Source organism: Rhineura floridana, chromosome 11 (genome assembly GCF_030035675.1).
Source record: "Rhineura floridana isolate rRhiFlo1 chromosome 11, rRhiFlo1.hap2, whole genome shotgun sequence".
In the NCBI taxonomy this organism is placed as follows: domain Eukaryota; kingdom Metazoa; phylum Chordata; class Lepidosauria; order Squamata; family Rhineuridae; genus Rhineura; species Rhineura floridana.
In genome coordinates, this window is record NC_084490.1 from 10909316 (window position 1) to 10923702 (window position 14387).

General features: G+C 41.5%; 1 protein-coding gene across 1 annotated transcript; it reads right to left on the reverse strand.

The window, feature by feature from the left end:
• Positions 1-643: 643 nt before the first annotated feature.
• Positions 644-12023, reverse strand: LOC133366463 (vomeronasal type-2 receptor 26-like). The gene is made up of 6 exons (XM_061589592.1): positions 11893-12023; positions 10946-11237; positions 7764-8624; positions 3833-4060; positions 3019-3145; positions 644-1545 (listed from the first exon to the last, which is right to left on the reverse strand). The coding sequence occupies exons 1-6, from the start codon at positions 11967-11969 to the stop codon at positions 644-646; spliced, it is 2487 nt and encodes an 828-aa protein (XP_061445576.1). The 5' UTR covers positions 11970-12023.
• Between the last annotated feature and the right edge of the window lie 2364 nt (positions 12024-14387).

Here is a 14387-nt window from a genome sequence, read left to right on the forward strand (position 1 = left end):
AGTGAATGGAGTACTGTCCCACCACTCTCAGTCTGCCTTCAGCCCACACTTGCCTGCATTCTTTCTAACATGAAGACTAGGGATTGGCATTGGCTATGAGCTTCTTTCTGCTTAGTTTCCCTTGTAGAGTTCAGCAGGGAAGAAGATGGAGGAAGACTAGCACTAGTTGGCTCTCCCAGTCATTGGCATAGACTCTGCCTACTGTTGGTCTCAGTTTTGCACTCTACCACTCCTCGTGTGCACCAGACACAATTGCTATCTCATTTGATTTTGTTCAGTTTTGTTTAGGATAAGTGAGGAGAAAAAAACAAAAATATCATACGTTAGTGTTAGTTATATCCACAATCAGCTCTATATTTATTTACACATTGAGAGAGAAAATAATTCAATAGTAACTTAGGTCTCAACCCAACTAAACAATGCAACCTGATTCAGCCAAATTGGATGTCAATGGAACATGATAGTAGCAGATGATTTATAGCACAGTCCCGTGCATGTCTCTGCTGGGGTAAGCCCCCATTTTACTCCATAGAGTTCAATGGGGCTTACTCTCAATTAAGTGACTATAGGATTACAGCCTAAAATCCAATTGTTTATTCATACCTTAATTAAGCTAGACGAGGGCCACAGATAGTTAGGGGTTTCAATGGTTTCTTTTCCTTAGCTGCCCCTTATTGTTCAACTCAGGCCTCACTATAATAATATAACATTTTGGGAAAAATATACAGCCCAGTAACCCCATACTAGAGGCCAAGATGGAGAAAATCTCCACAGCCACCATGTATTTCCCTCTGGTGCTCAAGTAGGTTGGAACAAAGGAGATCCAAACACTGCAAAAGACTAACATGCTGAAGGTGATAAATTTGGCTTCATTAAAACTGTCAGGTAGCTTCCTGGCTAGGAAAGCCACTGTGAAGCTGACAGTAGCCAGAAAGCCCATGAAGCCCAAGACACAGTAGAACATGAAGGCTGAACCTTCATTACATTGCAATACAATCTCTTCAGTCATTGAGTGCATGTCAAAGTCTGGGAATGGGGGTGAGATTGTCAGCCACACAATGCAGATAGTAGCTTGAATAAGGGAGCAGGAAAGAACTATGGAAATGGACAGTCTTTTCCCTGCCCACTTTCTCATTCTGCTCCCAGGTTTGGTGGCCATGAACGCCAGAACTACAATGACAGTTTTGGCCAACACACAAGAAGCTGCCACTGAGAAGATGATGCCAAAAGCAGTTTGCTGAAGATGACAAGTAAGCTTTCCAGGTTGGCCAATAAACAATAAAACACAAAGGAAAGAGAGCAAGAGGGTGATGAGAAGAGTGTAGGTGAGGTTCTGGTTGTTGGCTTTGACTATGGCAGTGTCCTGATGTTTAATGAAGATGCCAAGCACCCAAGCTGTGATGCAACAAAAGGAAAGTGCAAAAGTGGTCAAAGTGATTCCCAAAGGTTCTTCATAAGTTAGGAAGGTTATGTATTTTGGAATGCATGAATCCTGACCAATGCTTGGATACTGATCTTCTGGACATTGAAAACAATAATCCATATCTGGAAAAGAAAACATGAGGTCTGAAATATGGCAGCCCTAATGCAGCCCAGTAAAATAATCAAATCTTAATATTATAAAGACCTGAATGAGAGCTGTCCAGTTGAAGTCATCTTATGTCATTGTTTGCAAGGTACCATTCTCACAGATGAGTAACACAGGGCTTTCAAACCATCAGCACTGGAACAACTGTCACTGGAGATGTCTTTTCTTCTTAGATATTAATGGAGATTTGTGGATCAGTCTAATGTCTGTTTGGTGTGGCCTTGCTGTATCCTTTGGCTTCAAGGACCACTGTTAACTCACTGCCTGCCAGAAGAACATTCTGTACCAATTGCCAATTCTAAGACTGCAGAACTGTAGGGAAGCACAGTTTTCCTCACCCATCCGACAGAAGATTTTGGACTTAGGATTCAGGCATTGACTGTGGTGCCACCTAACCTCTAGAACTCCCTTCCTTTATATGGGAGTTCTGTCTATTGTCCTTGTTCACCAAGCCTTTTAAGTAGAGATGTTTGTATATATGAAATTGTTTTAATTGGGTTTATATATTGATTTTTGCTTGATTTTTGATATTTTTATTGTTAAATGACTTTGAGATATTTCATAGAATCCGATTCATAAATGGAAATAAAGAAATAAAAATATTATTTCGTTTGGGTGGGCTATACTAACTACCTGTTAGTTTATTATATATTGTTTATTACATTTATATCCCAACTTTTCCACCAAGGAGCTCAAGGTGGGGCACCTGGTTCTCTTCTCTCTCCACTTTATACTCACAACAACTGAAGTAGGCTAGGGTGAGAGACTGTGACTGGCCCAAGGTCACCCAGGAAGCTTCAAGGCTTACAGAGCAATCCTGAGTTATGGGAGCCAGAATAATTTATGCCAGCTTAAGTTAAACCAGTGAAAAGTATGCCAGATCCAAACCCTGTTCAAGAGTGAGCTACTGCCGGCTGAGCTGTCCCAAGTCTGGCAGAGGGAAAACGAGCCTGTAAAATAGAGTTTGACTTACACCAGCCTGCCAGGTCATGTCACTGAGCTGAACAGAGTTAGGATCCATTGTAAGTTCCCTCCCCAACCCCGTCCCTGCCACTCCCCTGGAATGCCCATCCTTGAGTTTATGCCACCATAAATTATGCTGGTTTTTGCTCAGCCAGCTGAGTCCCAGCTCAACCGGTATGACCTAGTTACACCAGCATAACCCAGCTAAGCAGAGAACCAGCCAGCTCAGGTGGAGATCCACCAGATCTTAACTCACTTATCCTGGTAGATCTTCAGTTTGTATGCCCCCTGAGTTGGGATTTGCACTCTAGTCTCCTGGGTCATAGTCCAACACTCTACTATTCATCTTTCCTCATTTCTATCAGCATCTGCCACCACTGTAGAATTGTGAACCTTTTTGACACAAGAGAAAGTGTTACATCCTAATGCGATTATGCATGATAAACTCTGTTCACGGAATTTCTTACCCTTCCGGTTTGAGATCTTCCCTTCTGGACAAGGAAGGCAATCATAGCAGCAAAAAGGCTCCCTTTCCTTCTTGGCTCTCCTAAACCCTAGATGGCAATTGTCATTACACACGGAAAGAGGCTGTGCCTGTCCATAAATGAAAGAAGATTGCATTTGTTACTAGGGATGTGGGAGGGTTTGGGCTCACTATGCAATCTGGAGCAATCTGTCAACATTTCTATTTGAATTTGGCACGAAAATATCCCCCCCCACCACCAAGAAATTAGGATTCTTGGAAAAACTTGATGAATACTACACACCTTTGAAATGGACTCTTACTAGTAAACCATAATAACTGTTTTGGTCAGTGCTTTTGAGTTGACATGTGCAGCAAAAACAGATGTGATGGTACTCCATACTAGTGAGTACCATATCACACATACACACACACACACACACACACACACAAGGGGTGTTATTAATTGCTTGCATGGTGCCTTTTCACTATGAGAATTAAATATGTGTTTTTATAAGTTTTGGAAATTATTTTTGGTGTTTGAAATGTGTGGGGACCATCATTATGTTTAGCATTGAATTGGAACATGGGCATGCATGACTACAAACTTTCAAAATCATGCTTCATCCAAACTCTCATTTGCACTAGTGGTCTGAGAGCTGCTTGCTTGCTTGCTTCCCAACCTTTTTGTAGCTGCTTCCCACACTTATTGGAAACATTTGACTAAAAAGTTTAAATTAACAATTCTCAATTGAAAAACCACAGAGCCAGAGCTTTCTGTCAGTGCACCACTGTGCAGATGAGTCTGAATGATTTACCTGGTTAAACCTGTTGGGCCACACAACGGCATCCTCAGAAATTGTGAAGGATTCTTCCTGGGGAGCCATGGGGTCGATTTTTCCAACTCTCACTCTAAGGAACGACTGGTTTGGGAATGTCACCCAGTTTATGATATCAAATCCGCCCTCTAACTCTCCATTTTGATTGAAGGAAATACTTTCCCCAGCACTATTATTAAATGAGATGCTTCTCACAAAGGGGTTGAGCTAAATTGTGGACAGAAAGAAAAGAACAAGAAGAACATGAGGATGTCAGTGGTGAAGGCTCTTTCCCACTTCTGCCAAATAGGTTATAAACCCATTAGACCCTTTGTCTAAGGTAGCTGGAGATGTACTAGACACAATTAAGCACTAAAATTGCTAGACATTGCATTATTGTTAGTAATAGTAATAACAGTAGTAGTAATTAGGGGTGTCAGAGGTTTTACATCCAGGCTGGATTCACTGTGAAACTCCCTACCACATTCCATTTATATATTTATTTAAATATATATCCGTTCCTTCCCAAACAACTGAGAGGCACGTTACTAAATTCTTCCAAGCTTCACAAGAAGTGGATTGGACTATGGAAGACCAACCCCAAATGTGTTTGCATTTTTACAACTTTGTAGGGCAGTCAGGTCTCCTGCTCCCCTGGTGAATTTACTATAATTGCCCAATTTCCCTGCTTTTTAAAGTTTGACTGAAAAATCTGTTGGCAATACGTAAGTTCTTAAACTGCAAGCAGGTTTTTTTTTTTTTGGCCTATAAGTGAATATTCTACTAAAGGATAAGATGGTGGTAGTGAATTCCTTGTATATCACCTGGTTAGCCAGCAGTAGCCATTTCTGGGCTAGGATAGTTTGGCCATGGTGGCCCATCCTCTGGTAACCTACTGGTTGGATGACTGCAGTGTGTTCTGTGTGAGACTACTCTTGAAGATGACTTTGATGGTTCAAATGATACAAAAAACAGCTGACAAAATTGTGATTGCTGCAGCCAGGCTTATGCATATCACATCATTGGCTGCCTTTCATTTATTGAACCAATTAAAGCCCTAAACAGCTGGGGACCAAATAGCTGAACAAGCATCTTTTTGTACACCAGCTTGCCTCTTCCTGGTCAACTGAGGTCTTTTTCTTCCTTTGTCAGAGGTAAGGTATACAATGAAAAGAAAGAAAATATTTTCTGCAGTGATGCCCTGGTTGTGGAATTGCCTCTAGTTCAGTGCCCTGTTTTTACAGTGGCCAACCAGAACCCTGCAGGAAGCCTGCGAGCAGGAACAGAACCCAGCAGCACTTTCCCCACTTGTTATTCCCAGTAGAGATAGAACATAGTCATCATGGCTGGTAGCCATTAATAGCTTTATCCTCTATGAATTTCTCTAATCCTTTTCTAAAGCCATCCAAGTTGGTGGCCATCACTACTCCTTGGGGGAGTGAATCCCATAGTTTAACTATGTGCTGTATGAAGACGTACTTTCTTTTGGCTTCCCTGAATCTTCCAACATTCCATTTCATTGGTTGTCCCCAAGTACTAGTATTATGAAAGAGAGAGAGAAACTCTTCTCCAGCCACATTCTCCACACCTTGCCAATCTTTTTGGCACCAAGCAACATGTTTTTAAATATATATATATATATATATATATATATATATATATCAGCATTTTAATCTGTTGCAGGGACAACGGCTAGAGCGATGATGGAGAAAAACTCAGACCGCTTCCGATCAAACTCAGGCTAGAGTTCATTTTCATGCCTATCATGTGGCGGTGATGACAGCGAAGAAAGTGCACTTCTCTACCACCATTGTGTCTGCTCAGTGTTGTCTGCTGATGCTTTTCCAGGTGGTCTGGGGGTTTTGGGGCTCTGGCCCTACATAAGCCCTCAGTCGCTTGCTGTGACACGTTTGCGAGGCACTTTGCAGATAAAATTGCTCGCATTCAGATTGACTTGGACTCCTCTTTAACTACACTGTTGCCAGATGTCCTCAAAGCTTCCTCTGCTCATTTTTCTATGGATACTTTTCAGCTTGTAAAGCCTGAGGATGTGGACAGGATTCTGGGAGAATTGAGTGCCACTACTTGTTCCCGTGACCCTTGCCCATCCTGGTTAATCAAATCTGCCAGAGGGGGAGTGGCTGACTGGTTGGCATATTTAATTAACACCTTCCTAAGGGAAGGTTCTATGTCAACATTGTTGAAGGAGGCTGTGATAAGACCTTTGTTTAAAAAGCCTTCATTAGACCCTGCGGATCTTAACAACTTCCGCCCAGTCTCTAATCTTCCCTTTCTGGGCAAGATGATTGAAAGGGTAGTGGCTGTTCAGGTCCAGGTTTTCCTGGATGAATCAGATTATCTAGACCCTTTTCAATCAGGCTTCAGGCCTGGTCATGGGACAGAGACTGCCTTGGTCACCCTGCTTGATGACCTATACCATGCATCAGACAGGGGAGTGCATCCCTGTTGGTGCTGCTGGACCTCTCGGCAGCCTTCGATACGACTGACCATGGTATCCTTCTGGGCCATCTAGCTGGGATGGGATTGGGAGGCACTGTTTTATAGTGGCCCCAGTCCTATCTGACAGACAGGACCCAGAAAGTGGTGCTGGGAGTCTATTGCTCGACCCCCTGGCTGTTGGCCTGTGGGGTACCGCAAGGTTCCATTTTGTCTCCCATGCTCTTTAACATTTATATGAAACCACTGGGAGAGGTCATCAGGAGATTTGGAGTACAAAGTCATCAATATGCTGATGACACTCAGCTGTCTATCTCGCCCTACCACCTGATTGCAGGGAGGGAGTGCTCATCCTAAACTGGTGCCTGGAGGCTGTGAAGGGCTGGATGTGGGCTAACAAACTGAAACTTAATCCAGGCAAGATGGAAGTACTGCTGGTCAAGGGAAAAACTGCACCAGATATGGGGTTGCAACCTATTGTGGATGGGGTTGCACTGCCCTTGAAGGAGCAGGTCCGCAGTTTGGGAGTCCTCCTGGATCCTGCCCTGCTGCTTGAATATCAGGTGGCTGCGGTAGCCTGTAGTGTTTTTGGCCAACTCAAACTGGTCTACCAGCTGAGTCCATTCCTGGAGGCAGTTGACTTGGCCACAGTGACACATGCATTGGTGACATCGAGGCTCGATTACTGTAACACACTCTGTGTGGGGCTGCCTTTGAAAATGGTTTGGAAATTACAGTTGGTTCAAAATGCAGCAGCCAAAATGTTATCTGGAGCACGGTGCAGGGAGCATATCACCCCATGCTTTATCTATTCCACTGGCTCCCAATTTGTTTCTGGGCCCAATTCAAAGTGCTGGTTCTGATCTTTAAAGCCCTAAATGGCCTTGAACCAATGGACCTGAGGGACCACTTATGCCCATATGTACCTACCCGGGATTTAAGATCATCTGCCACTGGTCTCCTCTGCGTGCCTGGAGTGAAAGATGTTAGACTGATAGGCATGCGGGAGACAGCTTTTACAGCTGTGGCCCCCAAGCTTTGGAACACCCTACCCCAAGAAGTCCAGTCTGCTCCCTCCCTAATGGTTTTCCGGACACTTCTGAAAATAATCTTGTTCCAGAGAGCCTTTGGCAGGGACTGAAGGTAGAGCCTGACACTGATTTTATGATGTTATGCCTTTTACATTAAATTTTACTCTTGTAGTCCCCTTTAGTACCACTTCCTATATATATGTATATACGTGTATATGTATGTATGTATATGTATATGTATGTATGTATATATATAGTATTTTATGTATTTTAATTGTATTTTATGTATTTTAATTTATTTTAATGTTTTTGTGATTTTATTGTTCACAGTTTTATTATGTACATGCTTGATATTATCTTTGTAAGTCGGCTTGAGTGCTGTATTATAGGGTAGAAATATTTTAAATAAATAAATAAATACATAAAAATCCTCCGGACATTACCTTCCACAGCTGTTGACTCAGAAGCTTCATTGTTCCTTTATCCACCATTGCTCTTTGTTTTAATCTAGATGAATGCATGGCTTGCAAAGTATGTGCCACAGCATAGACTGCATTGTAGACGCTGTAGCTGTGGCCAGTCATGCTCATTTCAAGAACAGATGAAGGAAGAGTCTCCAGCTTCTCCTCCCCAGTGCAGATTTTCCCATCTTGACTGTCTACCATGGAATTTTGGAAACAACATACAAATGCTACTTCCCAGAATGCCTTGATAAAGTCATTTTCTTTGATGGAAGTAGGGCTTTTCATCTGAAGAAACCGATGAAATCCTAATACCTCCTTTGAGTGAATAGCAAAGAATATAGCACCATGGAATAAGTCTATGTCCCAACTCCGTTGCAAGGGAACTGATGTGAAATCCATTTGACATGTCATAATCCAAACTTTACCTTTTTCCTTTATTGGTACATCCTCATGTTGTGAAAACTTGTGAAACATTCTCAGAATTATTACAGTGTCGATTTCACCATGAACAACCACGACATTCGCAGTGCTTCTCATGACAACATTGTGTGTTTCCATCCCCTTTTCCACTGTGTCAGCAATGTCATTAGAGTGAGACATTATTGGGAATCTTTCTATGAAATCAAAGCAAATCCCTCTCTCTGCAAACATGGGAATTACGTTCAGTACAAACCTCTCACCATTATCATCACTCACAGACAACACCCCAATCCAGGTCCACCTGAAATGCAGCAGTAACTGGAGAATCCCTTTATACTGATGCTGCACATCTGGGAACATCTGGTGGTAGGAAACAACCTGGAGTTTCTGATTCATCTCTGGAGCAGAGCCATATATGAGCTAAAGAGAAGAAAGGAAAATGAAGGGATGGGGGGAAATACTTTCAAAATAAATGGAGGGATTGTGTATAGTTATATTCTTTCAAAATCGTATTAACAACTATTATTAAGATCTCACCCAGGTTTTAAAATATGTACTGACTGAGAGCTGATGAACTGAAGCAATTCATAATTTCAAGTGAGTGAATTAGTGATGGAATTCTAAAGGCAGAGATAGGCTGAGCATTCCTGCAATGTAATTCCATTTAATGTGGCCCTCCAATCCTCTCTATTTGGCCCTCAAGTCTCTCCCTGGCCTCGTTGCTCACTGGCCCAGTTTCACACCCCAAAAGCTTTTGCTTGATATGAATTTGTCTGCTAATGCCTAATGCCTGGCTGGAGGATTGAGAGGTATGCATGTGGAAAATAACCTACAGTACAAAGGAAATATTTACATGTTTTTATCTGCCTAGTTTTGCTTCTATCCATACCCATCACTGGCACATGATCCTCAAAAGGTACCCCAGGAAGGAATGCAACCCTTGAGGTGAAAAATTTCTCCATTCTTGCTGTACCCCTAATATGCTGGCATAGTGATATGCTATTGATTAGATGGCAGAGCTGAGTCGACATAACAAATATGCTGGTGGGGTCAGTTTATCATTTTTGGAGTGGCATATATTGACCTACCAAGTCTTCCACCATATCATCATTATATTGCCCTTCAGTGGCTTTTATAAAGTGTAAGACTGCAACCTTTAAAATGTGTTATCCCTTCATTCAGTATTATATTAAACAAACCCAGAGGATTCCAGCAGTCTCAGCAGCCAAGTGTCATATCTGGAACACAGAACAGAACCATTATAATTCAGTAGGAAGGGTTTGTGTTGCAACATCACCCAGGAACACCTCTTTTTAGTTTCTTCAGATGGACAGAAACATACGAAGAAAGTGAAGACAATATTTGGATGAAATTTCTGTTGTCTCTTACTGTCTGCGTTTTATTGTAGCCCATCGCTGGGAAATGAAGAGGCAAGACATGACAAACTGTGGGTAAATCAAAGGCCATGTTTATGCAGATAAAGCCAATTAAGTACTTGATTGCATAATATATGATCTGCAGAGACAATTGTGGGACCTAACTCATACCCAAACAGGCAAGGGCACCCTGCCATGGGAAAGGGTGTGGTCCCAGCCAAATCCCCTTCTCTGGGCCTCATCCTCGCAGGATGGTTAGGGAGGCCTTCCTGCTCCACCCTGCTCAAGGCCACACAACTCTGAGTGTGTGTTACAGGTTAACCCCAAAGGTGAGCTTTGTCCTGCCAATAGGCTGCACAACCCAAAGGCAGGCCTCAGAACCCAATGATCACCTTAAAGGGTGCCTAAGGGTGGTCACCAAACACTACCCTTTGAAATGCCCTCACATAACTGCGAAATGTGACTAAATTAGCCAGTGTGGTGTAGTGCTTAAAGTGCTGGACTATGATCTGGGAGACCAGGGTTTGAATCCCCACACAGTCATGAAGCTCACTGGGTGACCTTGAGCCAGTCACTGCCTCTCAGCCTCAGAGGAAGGCAATGGTAAACCCCCTCTAGATACCGCTTACCATGAAAACCCTATTTATAGGGCCACCATAAGCAGGAATCGACTTGAAGGCAGTCCATTTCCATTTTTTTACAAAGAAAGTGCCTTAAAGCAAGTTGACAGTATTCAACTGTCCCTTAACTAAATCCATTTAAAATGGCGTTTTCCTCTGGCCTGACCCAGCACTGGCATGCATCCCTCTAGAAGGGTTTCCATGAGGGAATGTGGACCTTGACCTGGAAAAGGTTCCCTACTCCTGATTTAGAATCTTGATTCAGGGAACTACAATAGCAAAATTTCCAGTAAAGCTCATCTTGGTTCTCTGCCTATTTTTCCTGGTTGAAAAGTATGATGTCTTCATCAAATACTGTCATTTTCATTATCACATTCCTGTGACTTCCTCAAAAACATTGGTCCTGCCTATTGATATTAGGCAGGTATCCTCATTCTTTCTGTTTTTTTACTCCTGCTTAAAACTATTTTGTTTACACAAGCCTATCGAGACATGTAGAACTTGAGATTAAAATACATGTCTTTTTAGCCTATTGCTGATTTTAATAATATTCTGAATGTTTTTAAATGTTTAACAGTCTTTTAATTGATGAATGTTAATGCTTTCTCTCTTTTTGTAAACCTCTTGGAGGTTTTATTACAATCAAGCAATATATAAATATTATTAAATATATAAATATAAATTAAAGGACAAGTGAAGTGCAAATGGCTTGTTAAACATGCATGCTCTGTTGCAAATGTTTTACCTGTGGAATCTTGTAGATGCTCAGGATGGTTGCCATGTGGAGACAGACTTCAGAGGTAGGTCCTCCGATGACTGCTATTGGATTGTTGACACCAGCACATTTGTAGTTAGGGATGAATCTGCCCTGTGTAGAGAAGAGTTCCAGTGAGGCCTGATAGGTCCATCTTGGACTGAAATAGCTATTATAGATATGGAAGCCCAGGGTGATGTTGGGTAAAATCTGGGGATTTTCATTTATCTCCTCTACAGCAAATATCAAGGCTAGGATATGCTGGTAGATCTGAGTCATGAACCTGAAATGAGAGTTACATGCTGTGTCACAATGCATTTGCTTCAGAATTTGAGGTGTGCTACACTCCAATTCAATATAGGATTTCAAAATATATTACACAACTTATTTTTGTCGAGATACGAATGAAGAAACATTGTTCTGTGGAGCTGGAGTTTTATTATCTGTGTTCATGCATCCAAAACAGTTTTGAAAGATCGTTGTTAGGGTTAGGATGTTTTTGACCTTCACCTCATTCAGTGTTTCCCCCATGTTTTAGAGCTCTGAATTACTTTTGATTTTCAAAAATACAAAACAAAAAACAAATGCATCCAGAATACAACATTGCCCCAATTGTTTAAAGAATACATACATGAAGAGAAATTGTACATTATAAAATGAGAGTATGACAAAATCCATGAACAATCAGAAATAATAATTTTGGGCTAGGTTTGATAGTCACAAGAAGGCCATATTCTATTTTTGTAAACTGTTCAGAGGTTCTATTTACAACCAATAAATATTGGGTACAACAGGATGCTTCTTTTAAGACTAATTTCAGTGGAGTAAGGGGTGGGCACCAGGGAAGGCCTTGTGGGTGCATGCATGTCCATGGTTGCCATGTTGGTGACTCTTGTAATGTGCGGTTTTTTAAAAAAGGAGGAATTAAAAAGGCTTACAAAGTTTCATCAAAGAGATCAGTAGAGGGACGTTTTACAAAAAATATTGGATTGCAAAATATGTATATCTGTGACATAATGCCAGCAATGATGACCTCTCCCGGCCGGTAAAGCTTGTGAAGAACAGGGAGAGGGTCACTGATGCTGCATTTGACCTCCGGAATCTTGCACACTACCTGAGGGAAAAACACTAGGACTAATACTACAAATTCCATTAACTTGCAGGGAACAATTCTTCCTCTGCACCCATTCACCTGACCCCACACTGCCCTTCGCAAAGTCCTATGCTGAGTAGCACAGCCTGATTTCAATAGACACATAGCTGGTTGATGCACAGCTCAAACCACACAGTACAAAGGCTCAGTGATCAGACCAACAGAGTCCTGACTATCTCTAAGCCCCAGTTTGGGATGATACAAGTTATATTAACATCCTACTTCCCTCTTTTGCTCATAGTTCTGCTGTTGATTAGTACAGTACTGAAGCTCCCTCGGGACTTGGAGGTAAAGTACAAACCATCATGACTAATTTGATAATTGAGAACAATCAACACCTACTGAGAATGATACACTGCATGAGACTTTGCAGAAGAAAACATGTTTATCACATCTCAACAGAAGCTTTCCGTGAGCTTCACCACATGGACAACATGAGAGACTTCAGCTTGTAACAACTGAGAGCAACTGAAAAGGCCTTAGAAAAATGAGACTGGAAGAAGAATAACCTACCACAAAGAACTTTGTTTGCAAAGTCTGCATTCATAGGTGGCATAAAAGGTTTTGTATTTAGCCAGTTTTTTCAAGAGGAAAATACTTCCAAAAATCCAAATGAAAACTTCAGTGGTCATTTAGTAATCAGTAGGATTAGAGAACAGTTCTATGTCCTAACAAGAAAACCCATAAGGTTAGTCATACTCAGAGTAGGACCATTGAAATGAATGGAATAATTAATTTAGGTTCATTCATTTCAGCGGATCTACTCTGAGTATGACTAACATTGGATACAACCCATAATACCAGGTACCAGGAACATGTAATAGATTCACTAGATCTGCAGTCTGAAAAAAATGAAGATGTGCATCTATTGAGCATACTGATCATGCAATCTGAGCATAAATATCAAACCTCATGGTGCTGTTGACCATTCAGACACTTAAAATGTGAACCAAAGAAATTTCTCCTCCAACCCCACTGCTAGTACTATCAAACTTTGGTATCCCTGTTTCACCAATGTTATTTCCAGAACTGGTGAGATTGTCAGCTACACGCTACAAAGAGTGGCTTGAATAAGTGAACAGGAAATGGACAGTCTTATCCCAGCCCATTTTTTCATCCTGGTCCCAGGTTTGGTGGCCATGAATGCTACAACCACAATGATAGTTCTGGCCAACACACAAGAAACTGCAACTGAAAAGATAATGACAAAAGCAGTTTGTCGAAGAAAACATACTGCTTTATGAGGGTGGCTGATGACTAGCAAGGCTGAAAAAATGGAGAACAGGAGAGAGATGAGGAGAGAATAGGTGGGCTCCCAATTATTGGATTTGACAATGGGAGTCGATGCCAAGCACCAAAGCTGTGATGGAAGAAAAGGAAAGAGCGAAAGTGGTCAAAATGATTCCCAAAGGTTCTTCATAAGTTAGGAAGGCTATGTATTTTTGAATGCATGAATCCTGGCTATTTTTTGGATACTGGTCTTCTAGACTTTGAAAACAGTCATCTATGTCTGGAAAAGAAAACATTAGATTTGAAATATGCAGCCCTATTGCACTCAAATCTTAATATTACCAAGACTTTCATGTAGGTTGTCTGACTGAAAATTGAAAAACAAATTCAGATTCTCCTGATGCAGTTATATTAGCAAGATGCCATACTGCCAGATGGTTCATGCACAACCCAGATCGTTAGGCCATAATAAAGAACTATAACTTGGCACTATCACTGATGGTGGCTTCTCTTCATGAATATTACAATAGGGGAATATGTGGTATATGTATATATCTTGCCCATGTTGGACAAAAGAAAGAGTAGAATGTTTTCTCTTTTGCAAGTTTGTATATCAACAGTCTGTTGTGTTACGGAAATCTGATGAGCTGTCTCGTAAAGGCCAGCCAATGGAGGCCAGAAGCCAGATAGCCGTGTTTAAGATCAGAATTTCTTTATCACATTTAACAGTAGTAGCAGCTTCCTTTGTTTGGTCAGTTGCATGATATTACATTGAGCAAGTTCTTTTAGTATGCCACAGCTGGCTGGGTGAGCATAATAAAAGAGGCAAGAGGAAGAATGAACACTGAGCACCAGACTATCAGAACTATTTGGCTTAGGGACAAATCGAAATGCCAGATAACCTCCATGCCTCACCCACATAAAGCTACTTGGTCCAGGAGGTTGAGATTTGGCCAGCCTTTCCTCAGCACATATTTGAATGTATGCATCATGTTGAGCTAGGAACTATCCTTAGAATTATCCCAGGGTTCAGAGAAAGTGTGGAGTCAC

What these genes read in the sequence shown, in the direction of transcription:
- LOC133366463 (XM_061589592.1), bottom strand. Translation starts at nt 11,969, where the DNA reads ATGTCACAGATATACATATTTTGCAATCCAATATTTTTTGTAAAACGT. An exon ending in GCATCTACAAGATTCCACAG is followed by an intron (nt 8,625 to 10,945) that starts GTAAAACATTTG and finishes TCTTCTCTTTAG; the next exon opens with CTCATATATGGCTCTGCTCC. An exon ending in TGAGTCAACAGCTGTGGAAG is followed by an intron (nt 4,061 to 7,763) that starts GTAATGTCCGGA and finishes TCCACAATTTAG; the next exon opens with CTCAACCCCTTTGTGAGAAG.